This window comes from Psittacula echo (genome assembly GCF_963264785.1).
Source record: "Psittacula echo genome assembly, chromosome: 9".
Classification (NCBI taxonomy): domain Eukaryota; kingdom Metazoa; phylum Chordata; class Aves; order Psittaciformes; family Psittacidae; genus Psittacula; species Psittacula echo.
In genome coordinates this window covers 12,855,528-12,871,977 of record NC_137745.1, presented here as the reverse complement: position 1 = coordinate 12,871,977, position 16,450 = coordinate 12,855,528, and the positions used below count along the sequence as shown (strand labels likewise).

The following is a 16,450-nucleotide window of genomic DNA, read 5'->3' as shown; positions in this document are numbered from 1 at the left end:
GCACACTGTTAGTACCTTGCAAAACTAGACTCTTGTCCATGAAATCTAGAAATCTGAAGTCACATTGAGCAGAGGAGTTTGATCAAAATCCTACACGGCTTGCAAAGATGTTCACAGCCTACCTGGATAACATTGCCATACTGGATGACTGTTCCCAACAGCTTTCTGTTTTCGGTTTCATTCTGTTTCTTTTCCAAATCTGCCGCATGCTGAAATTAAAGAAGAATAATTCAATTGCTGGCTGTTTTGTAAAAAAAAATGGCCAAAGACCCAAGGTTAAGAGTATTTCAAAGAACTGGAGAAACAGTGAGCATGTGAAACACTGCGATCTCCTTCTTTCAACAACATAATTTCCAATTCCCTTTTTCAGTTGTTCAGGAAGACAGACAAACACCATTTAAGCAACCCATAACTGCATGGAATTGTTTAGGTTGGAAAAGACCTTTAAGATCATTGAGCCCAACTCTTAACCCAGCATGGCCAAGTTCACCACTAAGCCATGTCCTTGACTGCCACATCTACACATCTTTAAATACCTCCAGGGATGGTGACTCCACCACTTCACTAGGCAGCCTGTTCCAATGCTTGATGACCTTCTCAGTAAAGACATTTTTCCTAATACCAAATCTAAATGTCCCCTGGCACCACTTGAGGACATTTCCTCTTGTCCTTTCATTTGTTACTTGGGAGAAGAGACCAATCCCCACCTTGCTCCATCCCCCTTTCAGGTAGTTGTAGAGAGCGCTAAGGTTCCCCCCTGAGCCTCTTTTTCTCCAGGCTGAACAGCCCCACTTTTCTCAGCTGCTCCTCTTCAGATTTGTGCCCCAGATCCTTCACCAGCTCCATTGCCCTTCTCTGGACACATTCCAGTAGCTCTCTGTCCTCTCGGACAAGATAGAAAACAAGCCACGAGAAGACAATACCACATATATGGGAGAGGTGAAAAGGGATGGGTAACAACTCAAGCCAGGAAGTTCATATGCCTTACTACTGACTTCTGCACAAATTGAAAGGAAAGGACCTCAACTTTAGCTCTTTATTTTACTTTGCCAACACAGGCCCCAACTCTTCTCCAGCCTGTCTTTTTATGGCAACTCTAATCATATTCACCATGCAGCAGGATTATTTATAAGACATTTACAAATGCCCACTGCAGCTCTGAGCACGTGAGTTCCCAACCTCCAGCACCACATAGTTTGTACTTAATGAGGCTAAAGGATACCCTGTGCTACTAGACACTGGCTATGAAGATGCAGATGAGCATTTCTGTATGACACCAATACAGTAAGAAAAGGGAAAGCCCTTGCAAAATTTAATAATCATAGGGATACATTGTTCTATTTAATAACTTAATTTCTAACTAGCGTCTTGCACTTCGCTTTGTTTTTACAAGTGAGCTATTTTGCCCAGGCTGTTTGTAAACTATTTCATTTTGTGAAGAAACTCTCCCCTACTTTACATGAAAAATTACTTTTTTAATGAAAAATAAGTAAAACTGTATTTTCTTTCACTGGTATCTGGTGGTAGAGAGTAATGTAAAACTAGACTTTATAGGAGTCTAAGCATCAGGGTTTATGGTTTGGTTCTCAGATCTCAAGGACAAAAGTAGGTCCATTTTTCTGTTGAAGAGTAAAAGTGCCCACAGCTCCTAACTGTAGTAAGATAAAGTAACAGTAACACAGGAAAAAGTTCAGCTACTGCAAAGGAAGAGCATCTGTATAATGTTACAAAATTTCATCATCTTCAGCTTACGTAAAACATGCTATTTTTGGAAGTTGTGCTAGGTACGCCAGTTGGCTCTGACTCTGAGAGAACCTGGAATACAGCTGCTCATTCACATTTCAAAATACGTTCAGAAACACAATGCCACATGATTTTATTACTGAAATACAACTCTTCTTTTGCTTGATTTCAAAGTATTCTGTCAAGAAAGGATTTCTTCAAGACACTAGGGCCCCTTTCAACAGCAAGCACAGACTTCTCTGCCTGCACTGGACTGGGTGCCACATTTATTTTGAACAAAGAAAATAGGGCACTCTGCAAAAATATGATTAAGACTTTGGAAGCATTTCAGAAGCACACACCAAAACTGACAATCGTTCAAGACAGAATCATTTTCTCTGGCCACTAGATGTCAGCTTCTCAACCAGCACCGATTCTTGATACCAAAGAAAGACAAGTGTCCCACATTTTAAATCCCTTAAATGGCATTAACTTAAAATAACCTGACCTCAGCATCAAGCGCTCCACAGCAGACAATAAATTCAACCAGCAGACAAACAGAAGCCAAAAAAGGCAAGTGATGATGAATACATGTTGCATCAGCAATTTTGTTAGGAGCCGCATGCACTGATAAAGACTTCTGATCACGGGCAGATATAACAAATGTACACACATTTCAGGGCACACCCTCCCCCAACACACATCAAACAAAACACAGGGGGTTTCAGTATATTGCATGTCTGACAAATGACAGCATGACACACGTACCCATATGACTGGCAGAAAAAGAAGTTCTGATACATGAGTGATATACATGGGACCAAATTAGTTTAAAGCTGTGCATGAGCCTCAGGTCACTGAAGGCCTGATTTGGCACATGATATAGAAAGGATGAGCCCTTATGCCAAAGTGATGCAGATTACATAATCTCCAATAACATTGTAAAATCCTTTCACCAAATCCAGCAAGCAGTTCACACATGGTGGCACATTTCTGTACAAACTTCACTTGGCTGGGGCTAAACACTGGAAAAATCACATCCTGTATTTCCATATGGATCCCAGCACCACACGGTAAAGTGTCAGATGAATAGGAACCCAAATACCTGAACTGGCATGTACTGAGAAAAGAGGAAACAACTTTAAATTACATTCAAATGCAGGGCAATCACAAAGTACTTTTCTTCTACGTGATGTAGTATTTTGACCATACTTTCTCTTAAAATCCATTAACTCACACAAAACCCATGGTCGTAAACTCTCCTCTTCCCTTATACACCAGAAAAACCAAGCCCAGAATTCCCTGTTCCTTAAAGCTTGCTGGCATGGTCTGCTTCTCTTATCATCATTAACAAGGCAGAAGAAATGCGGCTCAAGTGAGGGACTTTTGTGCTACAGCCAGTACCAAAATAGCTTTCTCCTTGCTAAATTAATACTTCTAGGTTATAAAATTATGTTTTCAGCAGCAAAATGAGTCAAACAGTCAGCCTTTGTGAAATGCAGGAGCAAGGCAGCCATATGGCAATCAGCAAATGACACTCTCCTACAGGGCCATTTCATATTTCAGTCTACAATGAGCTTAATATAGGCTTAAAGAAACTAAAAATATTTAGAATTGTAATTTTGACATGAAGTATTCTAGCTATGTAATTTTAACATAAACATGGAGTTTATTTAACTCTAAATTCAACAGATGGTATTTAAGTTAAGCTGGCTTTTTTTTTATATAGGAATTCTAAAAACAGCAATCAACTGCTTTACTGGGTTTTCAACTGCTGAATGTCAACATTTTACACAGAAAATATTAAATACTGCAAGCTAATAAGGAAGGAGAGGCTGTCTGGCCTTATAATTACTCATAATTACCCATCAACCTTTACATGTATTAACAGCAGCTATGTTTGTTTGTGGAATCCCTATAGAGTTATCAGACTGGTAGCTCAGATGGTATCTACCAGCCCAGCTAACTCCCATGAGTTAAGATGTCAAGATGGAATGCTTCAGAATCTTCTACTCCGTATAACTGTTTGCAGGGTCCTATTTTTATGCTGTTACCACCCAAAATGCTCACATAGAGCACTACTACAATTAGCACAGGTTAATGACAAAAGCTTAAACAGTTACCACAACTTTAACCCAGTATCGTAAATACCGGTACTGGGAAACACAGACCTTGAACAGCATGTTGTCATAAATCAAAGTTGGATCTCAGTGAATGTTTCAAAAGGAGTCCTGCGTATGGATTTCTATATACCTTCTCTATATACCTGCTTAACTGCATCAAGTTGATTGGAAATACATATTTAAAGCAGTATGGGTGAGAGTGTTGATGATCAAAAGGAGCCTAAACACAAACACTTACATGGAGTTTGTTGAGTAGCACGGCATCTGTGGTGCTGTTAGCTCCTGGCTTTGCTGCTTTCCAGAACTGCTTTTGAGCGGAGTACCGGTTCATGGGACATAGTTTGAACAGGCAATCTATAAAAACAGATGAAATAAACAGAAAGATTGCTTCAAACATTTGTAATTATCTGGATTTGTGCTGCTAACATTGTCCAAGGAACCAGCAGCAAGGAAAGCTTTATAAACAAATTCCAAAAAGCTCTTAATCAGACAAATGCTTTTTTGAGCAACAGGAATGTTGTCCCATGAATGATAAAAATTAACTGTTGTTGCCAAACATCTGATGCAAGACAAGAAAATTTATAATTTGTCCCAGTCAAAACCAGTACAGTACTAAAATGGTCACAACGTTCCAATGCCTTCCCAGGAAAACACATTTGTTCTGCACACTTTCAACTTTTAGTTTCTGTATTTTAGCAGGCACATTACTGCACACAACTCCTGTTTGGGGGGGTAGGGGGTGCTTTGGGGTTTTTTTGTTGTTTGTTGAGCTTTTCAATTAAATCCTCCTATTGCTAGGGAAAAAATTAGGCACAAATAACTGGAGAAACTCAATAAAGTGACAGCGGCATAGAACACCCCAAATAATAGCACCCACAATCTCAGACATTCAAAGCATCGCTCGAGGTACCAGAAAACCCCTCAGGGTGTCAGGTTCTTTACCCATTCCATCGACAGAGTTTATACAACATCCAGCCTGGCAAAAGCAGGAATTACAACTCATTAGTCCTATTAAAAATACTTTTTTTTGTATTCAAGAGATTCTAACTTATCAGTAATAAACCCAAATTAGCTGCCTTTACTGTTTTTCCTCCTCTTTGTTGCTAAGCAACTGAACACGCAAAAAAATAAATTAAGCTATTCAAAGGCAGTGCCTAAAGTAGCAGCATAGAAGTTTAAACAAAGTGCCAAAAGCCAGAAGGCTGTTCCCAGCGCCTCTCTGGCAATGGCAGGGATGCAAGGCTGCAGGCTTCTAATTCACGTGGTATTTCTCAAGGCTCCTGGTGTATTCTTGTAGGCAAGCGCTGCACTTAGGGAAGCAGCAAACTGAGGAGAGACCTATCTGGGGGTTTTATCTTCCCTGTCTGAAAAGGACAGCTCTTTATAGGCACACATGATGCATGTCAACTAAAAAGGGAAAAGCCCCACACTGAAGACAAGTCATTTCAGCTCTGCCAGTGTTAAAGTTGTTGAAGGGGTGCTAAAGTTGCCCCACTAGAGTCAGACCTTGATAATTTTACCTTGGGATGCCATTTGAGACTGACACCTTCACTCTTCCCCAAGGAAAAGATCCATTTGATGTCCCTCAGCCTGCCTAATCTACTTTTGAAGAACTGTTAGCACTACCAGACATCAAATGCCTTGCACAGAAGGGCAAAGGTCTGTCTTCAAAACTAAATCCCCTTCTAACAGGGCAAAGCAGTAGTGGCAGATCCATCTCAGTGAGCCATCGACTGCCAAATGGGCTGATCAACTTGTCCCAGACCACCACAGCGATTCCTGCAGCCTGCTTACGTGGTGGCCCAGTACACCAGCAGGAGCTGGGTATTACACTGGGGACCTTTAACAGTGACACAAACCGTGGAAGAAAAGAAAGAGCTGAGGGTATGTGAAAGGAGATTTAATCGCATCTATCCAGAAACACTCCTCTCCACTTTGACACTACCAGCTCACAGCTTCTGAACAAACAAGAAGTGGAAAACGAAGTGCAAACCACACTTTCCACGTTTGCTCTCTTCAACGTATTTTTCATTTACATAAAGATGATTCACAGAGATTGACAGCAGAATAGATTCAAAAAGCCACTGCAGGCTGGCACTTTAAGCTAAGACTATGCATTGTAAGCAACACACCAGTTATAAAATATTCTATTTTTGCTTAAACCATCAGTTCACACAATGACAGCAATTAACACACAGAACTGCATAGAAGAATTAATCGTATGCTAGATTTAGTCACAGCGCAAGTGTACTTTTTTCCGTCCTTCTCAGTCAAGAAAGTTGTCATGTTCAGTTTAACTTCTGAATTGTTAACTGCAAGCAACCCCCTCTCTTCCCTTAGCACAAGGGAGAGGCCTACAAGTGTTTGACCTTGTTCAACCCAAGAAAGCAAAACACCACGTTTTTCTTAGATTTTCTGCCTAGTTACAAAGCTACAGATCTAAAGCAAACAATGAAAAGCACCCAGCATATTTCTCCCCCCTAGTATTTGTTCTATGAAATCTATTTCTTAAGTGGTTGAGGAGTTAAACTTCACCTCCATATGACCACAAGAAGCTGGCCAGTACTGAATGTTATGTCAGCACAGGTCAAGCTATGTGAACTTCCATGGACAGAAGACTTGCATATCTGCAGATTCCATGGGCTTATATGTTTATCAAAACCAACATGCAAGGCTGTGCTGGGTGAGCACCATCACGGTCAGCAATCTACAACCCACAGTAGCGATGATTGTGCAAGATAAACCAGCTACTTGTCAGACACTATGCTTATCAAAGTGAGGTCTTATTTCTAACAGATCCAAAATGAAGCCAAAGCAGCCAAAACAATCAGTTATCTGCTCTGATCACGGATTCAAGCAGCTTTAGCCACACAGGAAAGGTGACGAAAATTTATTACTGCAAATTAATTACATCTTACATCTTATCATTGTTAACATTCAAACTCTATACAGGAATGCATTTTCTTGTCAGATCTTTATGATACACAGTGAAAAATAGCAGAACTGCACACTGAAAAGGTGTAAAAATAAAGTACTACATAACTGCTGATGAAATGATGACACATCATCAGGCCTGAGCACTGAACAAAGGTCATGCAGGAAAACCTGATCGCTTAACTGTATACTACCCCATCAAGCACGTGGACGATGAATGATCGCTATATGCACATGTATTAAATGTGTATTTCAATGCTTCCAAGCTAAATCCTGTTCTTTCATCAGCAATTGCTTTGCAGCTAATAAAGTGGACTGAGTAAGACTGTAATTGCACCATGTGATACACTAACCCTCTCTCTGTTTGGACATTCAGATCCCCACATGGGCCTCTGCTCACAAAAATACTGCCAATAATGTGTGGTTATCTTCTGCATGTACCAGCATCACAGAGGAATAGCCAAAATCAAGGGTACTGGAAACACTAGAAAATTCCATGTCCTGTAGTATTCTGGGGTTCAATGAAGAGAAAAACTTGCCAGCTACATTACTCCAACTGCAAGGCCTTCTACCCCATGCTTTTCATTTTCTCTTCTTCCTTTTCCATTCCCTTCTCTTATACTAGACCTTGCTCCTTTCCTACCCATTGTTTCCAAACATCTGACCTTTCCTGCCAGTCCCAGCCCAACCAGTTAGATTCTCTACTTCCATCTCAATTAATTTATTCAGTCCCCAACAACTGATTAATCCACCCCTTCTCTTTTCCTTCCATGACAGCAATGTACAGGTCTCCGCCTCATACTTGGGGGGGAATTATGTCTTGCTCAGACAATCCTCATCTCCCAAGGTTTCCCAACTTCCTCATCCGCATTCATCATCATCCTTTACGCTCCTAAAGTACAAGAACCAGAATTTCTCAAAGGCTGAGATTTTTTCCCTTCACCACCACTGTATTTTGCCAATCACTTTTTAGGAATGCAGACCTTTCGTTTAAAACACGCCTGGCAAAAGTACCTGGCAAAAAAAGAAAATCAGCCAAAACAGCAACACTTATAAAACATCAGGCTGGAAAAGCATCCCCTAATGCAAAACTTTCAGCCTACCAGGAGCCTCCACAGTACTTCTTATCTCCATCCTGTAGTGAAGATGAAGTGCATTGCATGGGGTAAGTGAGCTGCTGCTAGGGAAGTGAAAATCATCACATGGTCAATCCCTATAAAAGGGGTAACAGCATCTGGGCTCATGGCTGCAGGACCTGATCCAGGAAATGGCCCATCACTATTTCACATACCATCAGTTAGGCAAGCTCCCTGCAGCACTGCCCCATGACCACCGGCTCGCTGGCTAACCCAGTCTCATTCTTCCTACTGGGCTCAATTCAATTATATATGCACAATATTTGCTCTTACAGTAAAATGAAACATCTGACCAGACTGATATTTTTATTTTAAGTTGCATGGGAATTTAAATACCATTTAAGTAGAGTATTAGTGAAGCTATTATAAAATATAATGCAAGACTTATCCAATGGAGCTAATAACCACTAACTTCAGAGAGGCAAGAACGATTTGGAGAAGCAAGTACAGTATATAAGAGCCCACCCAAGATCCAGTCACCTTTTTTCACACCAAGTTGCCTAGAGTCTTGTCTTCAGTTTCCCCCTGGAAACTCAGGACATCAACCATATCCTGGGCTGCATCAAGAGGATCGTGACCAGCAGGTCAAAGGAGGTGATCCTGCCCCTCTACTCTGCTCTTGTGAGACCTCACTTGGAGCATTGTGTGCAGTTCTGGTGTCCTCAACATAAAAAGGACATGGAACTGTCCAGAGGAGGGTCACGAGGATGATCAGGGGGCTGGAGCACCTCCCGTATGGAGACAGGCTGAGCAAGTTGGGGCTGTTCAGCCTGGAGAAGAGAAGGCTGCGTGGAGACCTCATAGCAGCCTTCCAGTATCTGAAGGGGGCCTACAAGGACGCTGGGGAGGGACTCTTCATCAGGGACTGTAGTGGTAGGACAAAGGGTAACGGGGTAAAACTTAAAACAGGGGAAGTTTAGATTGGATATAAGGAGGAAATTCTTTACTGAGAGGGTGGTGAGGCACTGGAATGGGTTGCCCAGGGAGGTTGTGAGTGCTCCATCTTTGGCAGTGTTCAAGGCCAGGTTGGATGAGGCCTTGGGTGACATGGTTTAGTGTGAGGTGTCCCTGCCCATGGCAGGGGGGTTGGAACTGGATGATCTTAAGGTCCTTTCCAACCCTAACTATTCTATGATTCTATGTCAATTCTACCCTTGGTACATGAAGACAGCTCAGAAAGCTGCTAAACCCACACTGGCAATATCCAAATATATCAGTGGTGCCTTTGCTGGGTGAGAGTTGGACACTAGCTACTATTAAAACTTCCCATCTTTGCTACTTTCAGAGATCAGCTGCAGCACACAGTTCTTCTCCCTCTGCTACTCTCTACCGTGCTTGTTTCCCAACGATCTGGAAGTGCTTTTAGCTTCAGCCAGGCTGGTTGTGTAATACACCACTCATTTTTTCCAAATCTCCCCTGGCAATTTTAAGTATTTAGTAGAAAGTTTTCACCAACTTTTCTGCAGTTACAGCAAGCATCAGATACTTTGTTGGCAACAAGAAAAGTGGGTCGCCATGCAATTTGTTAGAGACAAACCCCGACTTTGCAGGATGCCAACTGGAGAAAGGTAAGAGTCAAGAAGAATTATTCGCCCTCTCTCAAAAATCCATTTCAGAGAACTTTCAGATGAGGGAAATCTACCAAGTTCAAGATCTTGAAAGAAATCACAAGCCCCACTGAATATTTCACACCAACACAGCTGTTTCTTCATTACTTGAAAAACCACCCAAACCAAACTCCTTTTTGCACGGCAATACTAAAATTAAAATAAAATTTGCAATTCCCCGTTGAAATGTAGCAGTTTCTCTTCAGACTTTTCTATACTTGGATACCCGGTATTTCCAAGGCCAAAGCCTGCTCACAGTAGAATAAATATAACGGTAGTATTTTTTAAGTTTTAGTTTAAATATAAGAAATAGCAGGGAAGAAGACAAAGTAGCTGCATAGCCAGCAATGATGGAAGTACTGCAAATAGAAGCTCTTGACTTTGTAGTTATGAAAGCTGCGCAGCTCTAATACACTCTGAAGGATTTTAACACGCCACAGGATGAAGAGATTATTTATTTAAAAGCAAACCAAGACCCCTTTTGTATTTAAGTGAAATACTTTCAGGCAGGAGGCATACAGATAATAGAAAACACATTCCATCACAAGCAAGTTTCACCTCCTCAGAAGCTCCTGGATTACTACATCATCTATTTCTATACTTGTGCCTTCTGAGGTTTAAAATTAATAGATGACAGCCTAAGAGGTTCAAAGAATATAGAACAAAAGCAGCTACAGAAATGTGTTGATTATTAATCATTCCTGCATTTCCATAAAGGGGGAGAAAAAAAGAACTTGATCCTACTGAAATTACTGTCTTTATGACGAGAAGACATCCTTTCATTTCCAATCTGCTGGGAACAAGCTTTGCTGGGAACACAGCAACTCATTTCAAAATAGGTATTTTGTCAGGGTGCACTGAACACCTGACCTGCTGTCCTGGTGGAGCCCACTGCATCCACAGCTCCAGCAAAACCAGAGACAAAACAGACCTGAGCAGGACATATTTAGCCCAGTGGAAGACGATGACTGAAGTCAAATCTCATGTTGCCAACAGTTCTGCCACATCACAAGAGGGGAAAACTCAAGCATAAGCGTGAAATGCATTTGTATTCCAAGCCCAAAGGTCTTGTCATAATCACAGGCACCACTGCAAAGCAACCCAATCATTCAGGATTCAAACACTGAACTAATTGCATGACCAAATATATTAGAGGTTGCTGCTGCTGTGAAGTCTGCATGCTGCTGCATCTTGCCTGTTTCAAAGGCTTTCAATGCTTTTCTTTTTAAAGCAGAATAAAGAAGGAAAATCACCTTTGCAACCAACACTTAAATGGAGAGCCTGCATGATTTATGATCTAAATATATTTTAATTTTTATGCTAAAATAACCACCCTCAACTTGTATCTGCAAGACATGAGGGTAACCGCCCTCTTGCGCTGTACTACCAACGTTCATAGTTCTACCGATGGAAATCACTACTTCCTTTTTTCGAGCTATAACATAGGGAAGAATGTAATTGTTATTAACTTAGAGCTGATGTATTAAACCAGACAAAGGGAGAACACTGCAACAGTGATTTCAGAGAATGGAAGAAGTATATACCCGAGAGCCCAACACTGAATATCAATGCCTACTAAATCAAAAGTATTCTTTAATGCAATATTAATTAAAAAGCAACAGCTTTTTGAACACACAAAGTATTAGCATGACTTCACAACACATTGTTAGTAACTTTACAATAATAACCACAGCATTTTAGATGTATTTAAATTTACCATAGGATAAAAGGCTGTCCTTCAGCAAAAACTGAGCGAGACAACTTTATTCCAACAAGGAAGAACAAACACACAGCTCCTCACCTGCATGATCTCATGAGGCTCTGGACACATGGCCACATCTCAGGGTAAGTTAAGAGCCAAAAAGCACAGACAACTTGCAACACCGCGAACAAACACCCTCCATAGCCGTTAAAGCCACAACAGTAGCAAAGTGCCCAAAAACCCCACCAAAAGACTAACACAAGAAATGCACCTCGAAGTAAACATCTTAGGTACCAAAGAGCTCAGAATACACCGATGTTTGTTTTATTTCTGCATGTAACCGCTTTGGTCTTCTTCAAGAAGAAAACTGCTACTCGAAAACAGAGAAATATTTAGACACCAGATATACAGGCAGTTCCAAAAGGAAACATTTGCAGGAAAGACCAGATGCATTTTTCAATCTCTGCTACGAGCAATGCTGACTGAAGATGCTTCGTGAAAACACAAAGCCAGAAGGGACAGCAACACAAGTAGAAAGAGAAAACAAACTAACAACACTGATGGATTTAACTAAAACAGATCCCACTTGATATCTAGGGGGTCAGGTTAGAGCGCAAGAGAACCAGCAGCCTCCCTGTCACCGAGTGGCACCATAATGGATAACATGTCCCTGGACAGCCAGCACATGAGGCTACAAGCAATCCACAAATACAGATCACACACAGAGTTGTCTCAGAGGAAACTGGTAAGAACCATGATGGCTCCTGGCTGATGACAAATCCAAGCCAGAGAAAAACTTCTTAATATTATGGAGAGGAGAAAAGAAAATTGAAGTGTGTGTGGGGGAAACCCAGCAACTTCAAGAGAAGAGTTAACAACTGCACACGCTAATTTGAGCTAACCCAGGATCTCAGAAGCTATTGGTTTTAATGAGTGTTTTTACTGTCTTAGCTTCTCTCTGTCTTTGGTCCAGAACAAAAAGAAATCCTGGACTAGAAGCAAACACTGCCAAGAGGTGAGTCCAAAGGCCAACCCCTTCTCTCTCCCACAAGTAGTGAAAATCAAATTTATACACTACAAGGAGAAGTGTTTGTACTTTATATAAAGGGAATTCAGCAAACTAATAATGTGTAAGAGTTGCATTTTTAAGTAAACTGTTCTGCCTTTAGCCTTAGTCCCACACTTGAGAGCTGTATTCTTAACTCAGGAAGCCATCCCCCTTCTCCCTTTTCATAGTTTCCATGACAAATCTCAGTGCAAGGCACGAAGTCTCAGAACAGGAAGCCCATGACATTCTTCCTCAAAATCTTCAGGTCTTTGCAGCCTACACTGGTAGAATTTTACCCAAGCAGTAAACCCAAGTGTATTCATCTGCTGGCCCTATTTCATTTTATTTCAACTGGATTCCATTTTCACATTTGCTTCTTCACTTGCTCCTGTTTTTCCGGAGTGAAGTTCCTGCTCAAAATGGGTCAGGAAGTGGGGGCAGGAGGCGGGGAATTACTCAGGGAACTGCTTGGACATTAGGAGCACAGGAAGAAGAAGAAAGATCAGATTTCAAGCACGCTCTGAAAGAGTCAATGCAGTACGAAAAGAACAGGGTTGTGCTATTAGACACAGCTGACATAACCGAACAGCATAATAGAAGTAGTTTCTATTTAGGAACATTTTGCATGTGCTAACAAATGAGCCACCACAGCATTATGCAAAACAAGGCAAATTCTTCATCTGTTCAATGAAGTAACTCAACTTTCAACTTATAAATATATTTGGCTTAAAGAAAACCCATATTGCTAAAAAATAAGATACGGGGAAGTTAAATAAATATTTGATAATATTATTGAAGTCTAGGCTGGAAGAACTGAAGAAATAAAACTGAATTCAGTGCTTTCACTTTTCTTACTCTTGCCCAAAGTGCTTATATGTTTCTTTCCCTCTGCACTGTCATCTTCCCAAATTCTGGCCATACTTCCTTCTGTAAAATTGCCAATAGCACGGTTCCCAGGACTGGCAGACCCATAGAAAGCTCGCTTAGCTCATCCCTCCCTCCCACAGGCAGAATAAATTATGCCTGCTCCATTCTTGACGCAGCTCCTGAAGTAATCTATTACAGCACTCTGCTCCTTCTAGATCTAACCTATTTATTTTTACAGTTCTTTCCCTCTCCAGGTGGGCATGCAGAACAGAACTTCTCCTTTCCCCTGCAATATTTGTAGGCTCTTCTGCCCCTGTCCCACAGCTACCAAGATGCAAGACTAACCAGGTCTTGCTCCTTACCACTACCCTCATCTGGATTTTCTCTAGTTAGCTCCTATCTTTCTGGAAGCACGAGGTGCAGTATTAAACAAGATACTTCCCTTGAAGCTCTGCCAGGAAGTTAAATTGGAAAAAATTAATTACAATGTCTTTTGGCAATGCTTCTTTTTATATATTCCAAGGCAGCAACTGCACTTTTTGTAACAGCACAGAATCAACGACTCCTATTCAAACTCTTATTCCCACAATTTCAAGACCCTTCCCCTACCGCACTGCTGCTTGTTCTCATCCTCCTCCCTGGATGCCGTCAACCAAGCGCAACCTTGACACATACCCCCCTGAACTGCAACGCTGTTTTTCAGGCCGTTTCTTCAATTTTCAAGGTAATTCTGAGTGACTCCTAAGTCACGGTTTCCTCTGTGGAGCTGGCAGTGGACAGAGAGCTGTGAAAAACGCAGCTAGCAGCAGCCTGGCAGCAGACATTCAGCTCTACACTGGCAGTAACAGACAGCATCCCTAAGGCTTGTGTGGCCGCACAGATGTTCAGACTTCAGTACATCAGCTAGAGATGAGCAGCACTATTTGAAGAGCTTAGCAAAGCAAAGATAAGTGCAAAAAAGCCTAGACCTGAATTATAGGAACCACCACCCTGGAGCCGAGTAGAGCATAGTCATGCTGCTGAACTGTGCCGCACTCCTAGGCACACAGAGTAAAACACCCATGTCTGCATCTGTTTTCTGAGTCCAAAAGCTTTATTCCTTGCTTTCCGTTCCTAGGCTTGGCTTGAGTCTTTCAACCTCACTTACTAAGGCCCTCTCCCTCTCTCTACTTTAAACAGTCATCCTCATTTTGGCAGGGGACCAGAGATGCTCTTGCTGAAGCCTATCAAATGAAGCTACTCAATCTGTCCAAGTTGACTCCACTGCTGTACATCACTTCCCTTCTCAGGAACAGAGCACAGAAGATGCCAACAAATCATGCAGCTAATTAAAATTTGGCTGAGTTCTCCATAACATAGTCTTAGCACTGAAGATCACACTCTGGTTGTGTTTTAAAAAGTAGATTGTGTAGAAAAGGTATATATACACTGTAAACACAAGTGCTGCCATATATTGCCCCTGCTCAAATTGTCTGCGGCAGCATACCAGTGTCTTACAGCAGAGAATAAATCACCTCAAGCAACTCTAAAAACCATAACATTCCAGTTTGATAACACTGAAGAGTTAAGCTACACCAGCACTGCTGCTGCTGAAACACAATCTATAGCTTCAGAGATCAAAAATGAAAGTGGAAAATAGTTCCTAAACCAGTAAAACAGCCCCTTCCAGGAACAGCTTAAGAGCGCTGCTTTACCAAATAAGGCGAGTGAGAGCTGGAAGCCAAAGCAGCAAAGCCATGCTGCATTAAAAAAGCCAGACAGCTGGATAATAGAAATGTGAATAAGCCAGCTTCACTAGGCTGGATTGCAAATGGGAAGAACAAATGTTCAGTGACCATGAGCGGAAGCAGAGCCTGCCAGCAGAGGCCTGAAGGCATTTATCCCAGCCAGCAGGAGCTGACAGCACATTCTTACTGGAATTTGGGGTTTTTTTAGTGTATTCTAAACAGGCAATGGAATCACCATGTCTGGAAAGAGATGCTGATGGGGCATCAACTGAAGCGTGCCGTGAGTGTGCAAAAACAAAAGCCCAAGCCCCCAGAATGCACCATGGACCCTAGAATGACACACAGTTTCACCCTGCTGTACAAAGCTGCCAATGTGCTAATGGATGAGGACATCGCAATGGTGGAGCTGCTAAAGAGAATAAATACTGTTCATTTTTCAGCTTCAAATAAAACTGAGTTGGGTTTTTTTTTCCCTTTTCTCTTTCTTTTTTCAAATTACATGTCATTCAGTTTATTTCAGCCTGCTCTACTACTCCATTGTCTTCCAGAGAAAATTAGTAGAACGCACTATCATCCACCTCTAAGGGAGGTTTCATACAGGTTCCAAGTGTAAGCGGTTTGCTGAAATACACACTCTGTGTTAACTTGCTGTCTATTTTCCAATGGACATAGCAGCTTCCAGGACTCCTTGGTTTATTAAAACTGATTATGTTCCTGAAGAACAAATTTTAAGAGCCTGTGACAGGAACACCAAAGCTTTATACCATAAATAAAGGAGTTAAAACATACTTGTAAAGGAAACCATCAGTTTCATTTCTTTAACTTCTTGTCCGACTATTAAGCCAAACAAACCAAGAGGTTTGCTTTTAGATGCTGTAATTTCACATGACAATGCCTGCCTTACTTCCCTGAAATCCTTGAGACAAGAGCAACCAAACCAAGCCCACTATGCTGCCACCACAGTAAGAACATGCAAGCAATGGACCTCAAGGCTTCTTGTCCGTCCATCACAACAGCTGTCCCAGCCAAAGCAGGAGCTCTCCTGTCCCATGCTCTCAGGTGCTCCACTCTGGCAACCCCTGGCTTTCTAATTTGCAGTAGTCACACTGGCACTCAACCAAAGTCAAGCAACCAGTATCCACCTGCACTTTCAATCCTGACCACTGCTTGCTTCCGAAGCACATTTACCTTCAAGAACACAGTATTTACCAGTTTTTGGATTTCAAAGCCTATTAATTGTTGCCTTCTTACAGTGTGTGTGAATCAACAGATCCATTCACTTCAGTCCCCTCTTCTGCCAGCTGCAAAAAGATGAGCAAATCTGTACATTAGTGGGGCATTTGACAGTCACAGCTGGGAGGCCTTTACAGCAAACACATAATCAACTGAAAAACAAGACGAGAAGACAAGTGATGATTAAACCTTTACCAAGATATCACTACAGCAATGCAAGCTTTTCCTTAACACTGAGTCATGCATTTTCCCAGCCTCAAATTGATCCTTGTGATGGAACTGTAATGAAGCTCTCTGACCATAACAACGATGCATCAAGACACCTGCATTGTCAAGGGAAACACCAGGAAG

The 16,450-nt window shown here is 41.6% G+C and overlaps 1 protein-coding gene across 1 annotated transcript in view; it reads right to left on the bottom strand.

Annotated features, from left to right (window-relative positions):
• Window positions 1-16,450, bottom strand: part of ITPR1 (inositol 1,4,5-trisphosphate receptor type 1) — a gene marked incomplete at its 5' end in the record, with an annotated part of 163,685 nt that overhangs the window by 123,228 nt on the left and 24,007 nt on the right. The window contains 2 exons of the mRNA XM_080625644.1: window positions 123-209; window positions 4,084-4,199. Of these exons, the coding sequence (XP_080481770.1) occupies window positions 123-209; window positions 4,084-4,199 (203 nt within the window). The remainder of the gene's footprint in view (window positions 1-122; window positions 210-4,083; window positions 4,200-16,450) is intronic.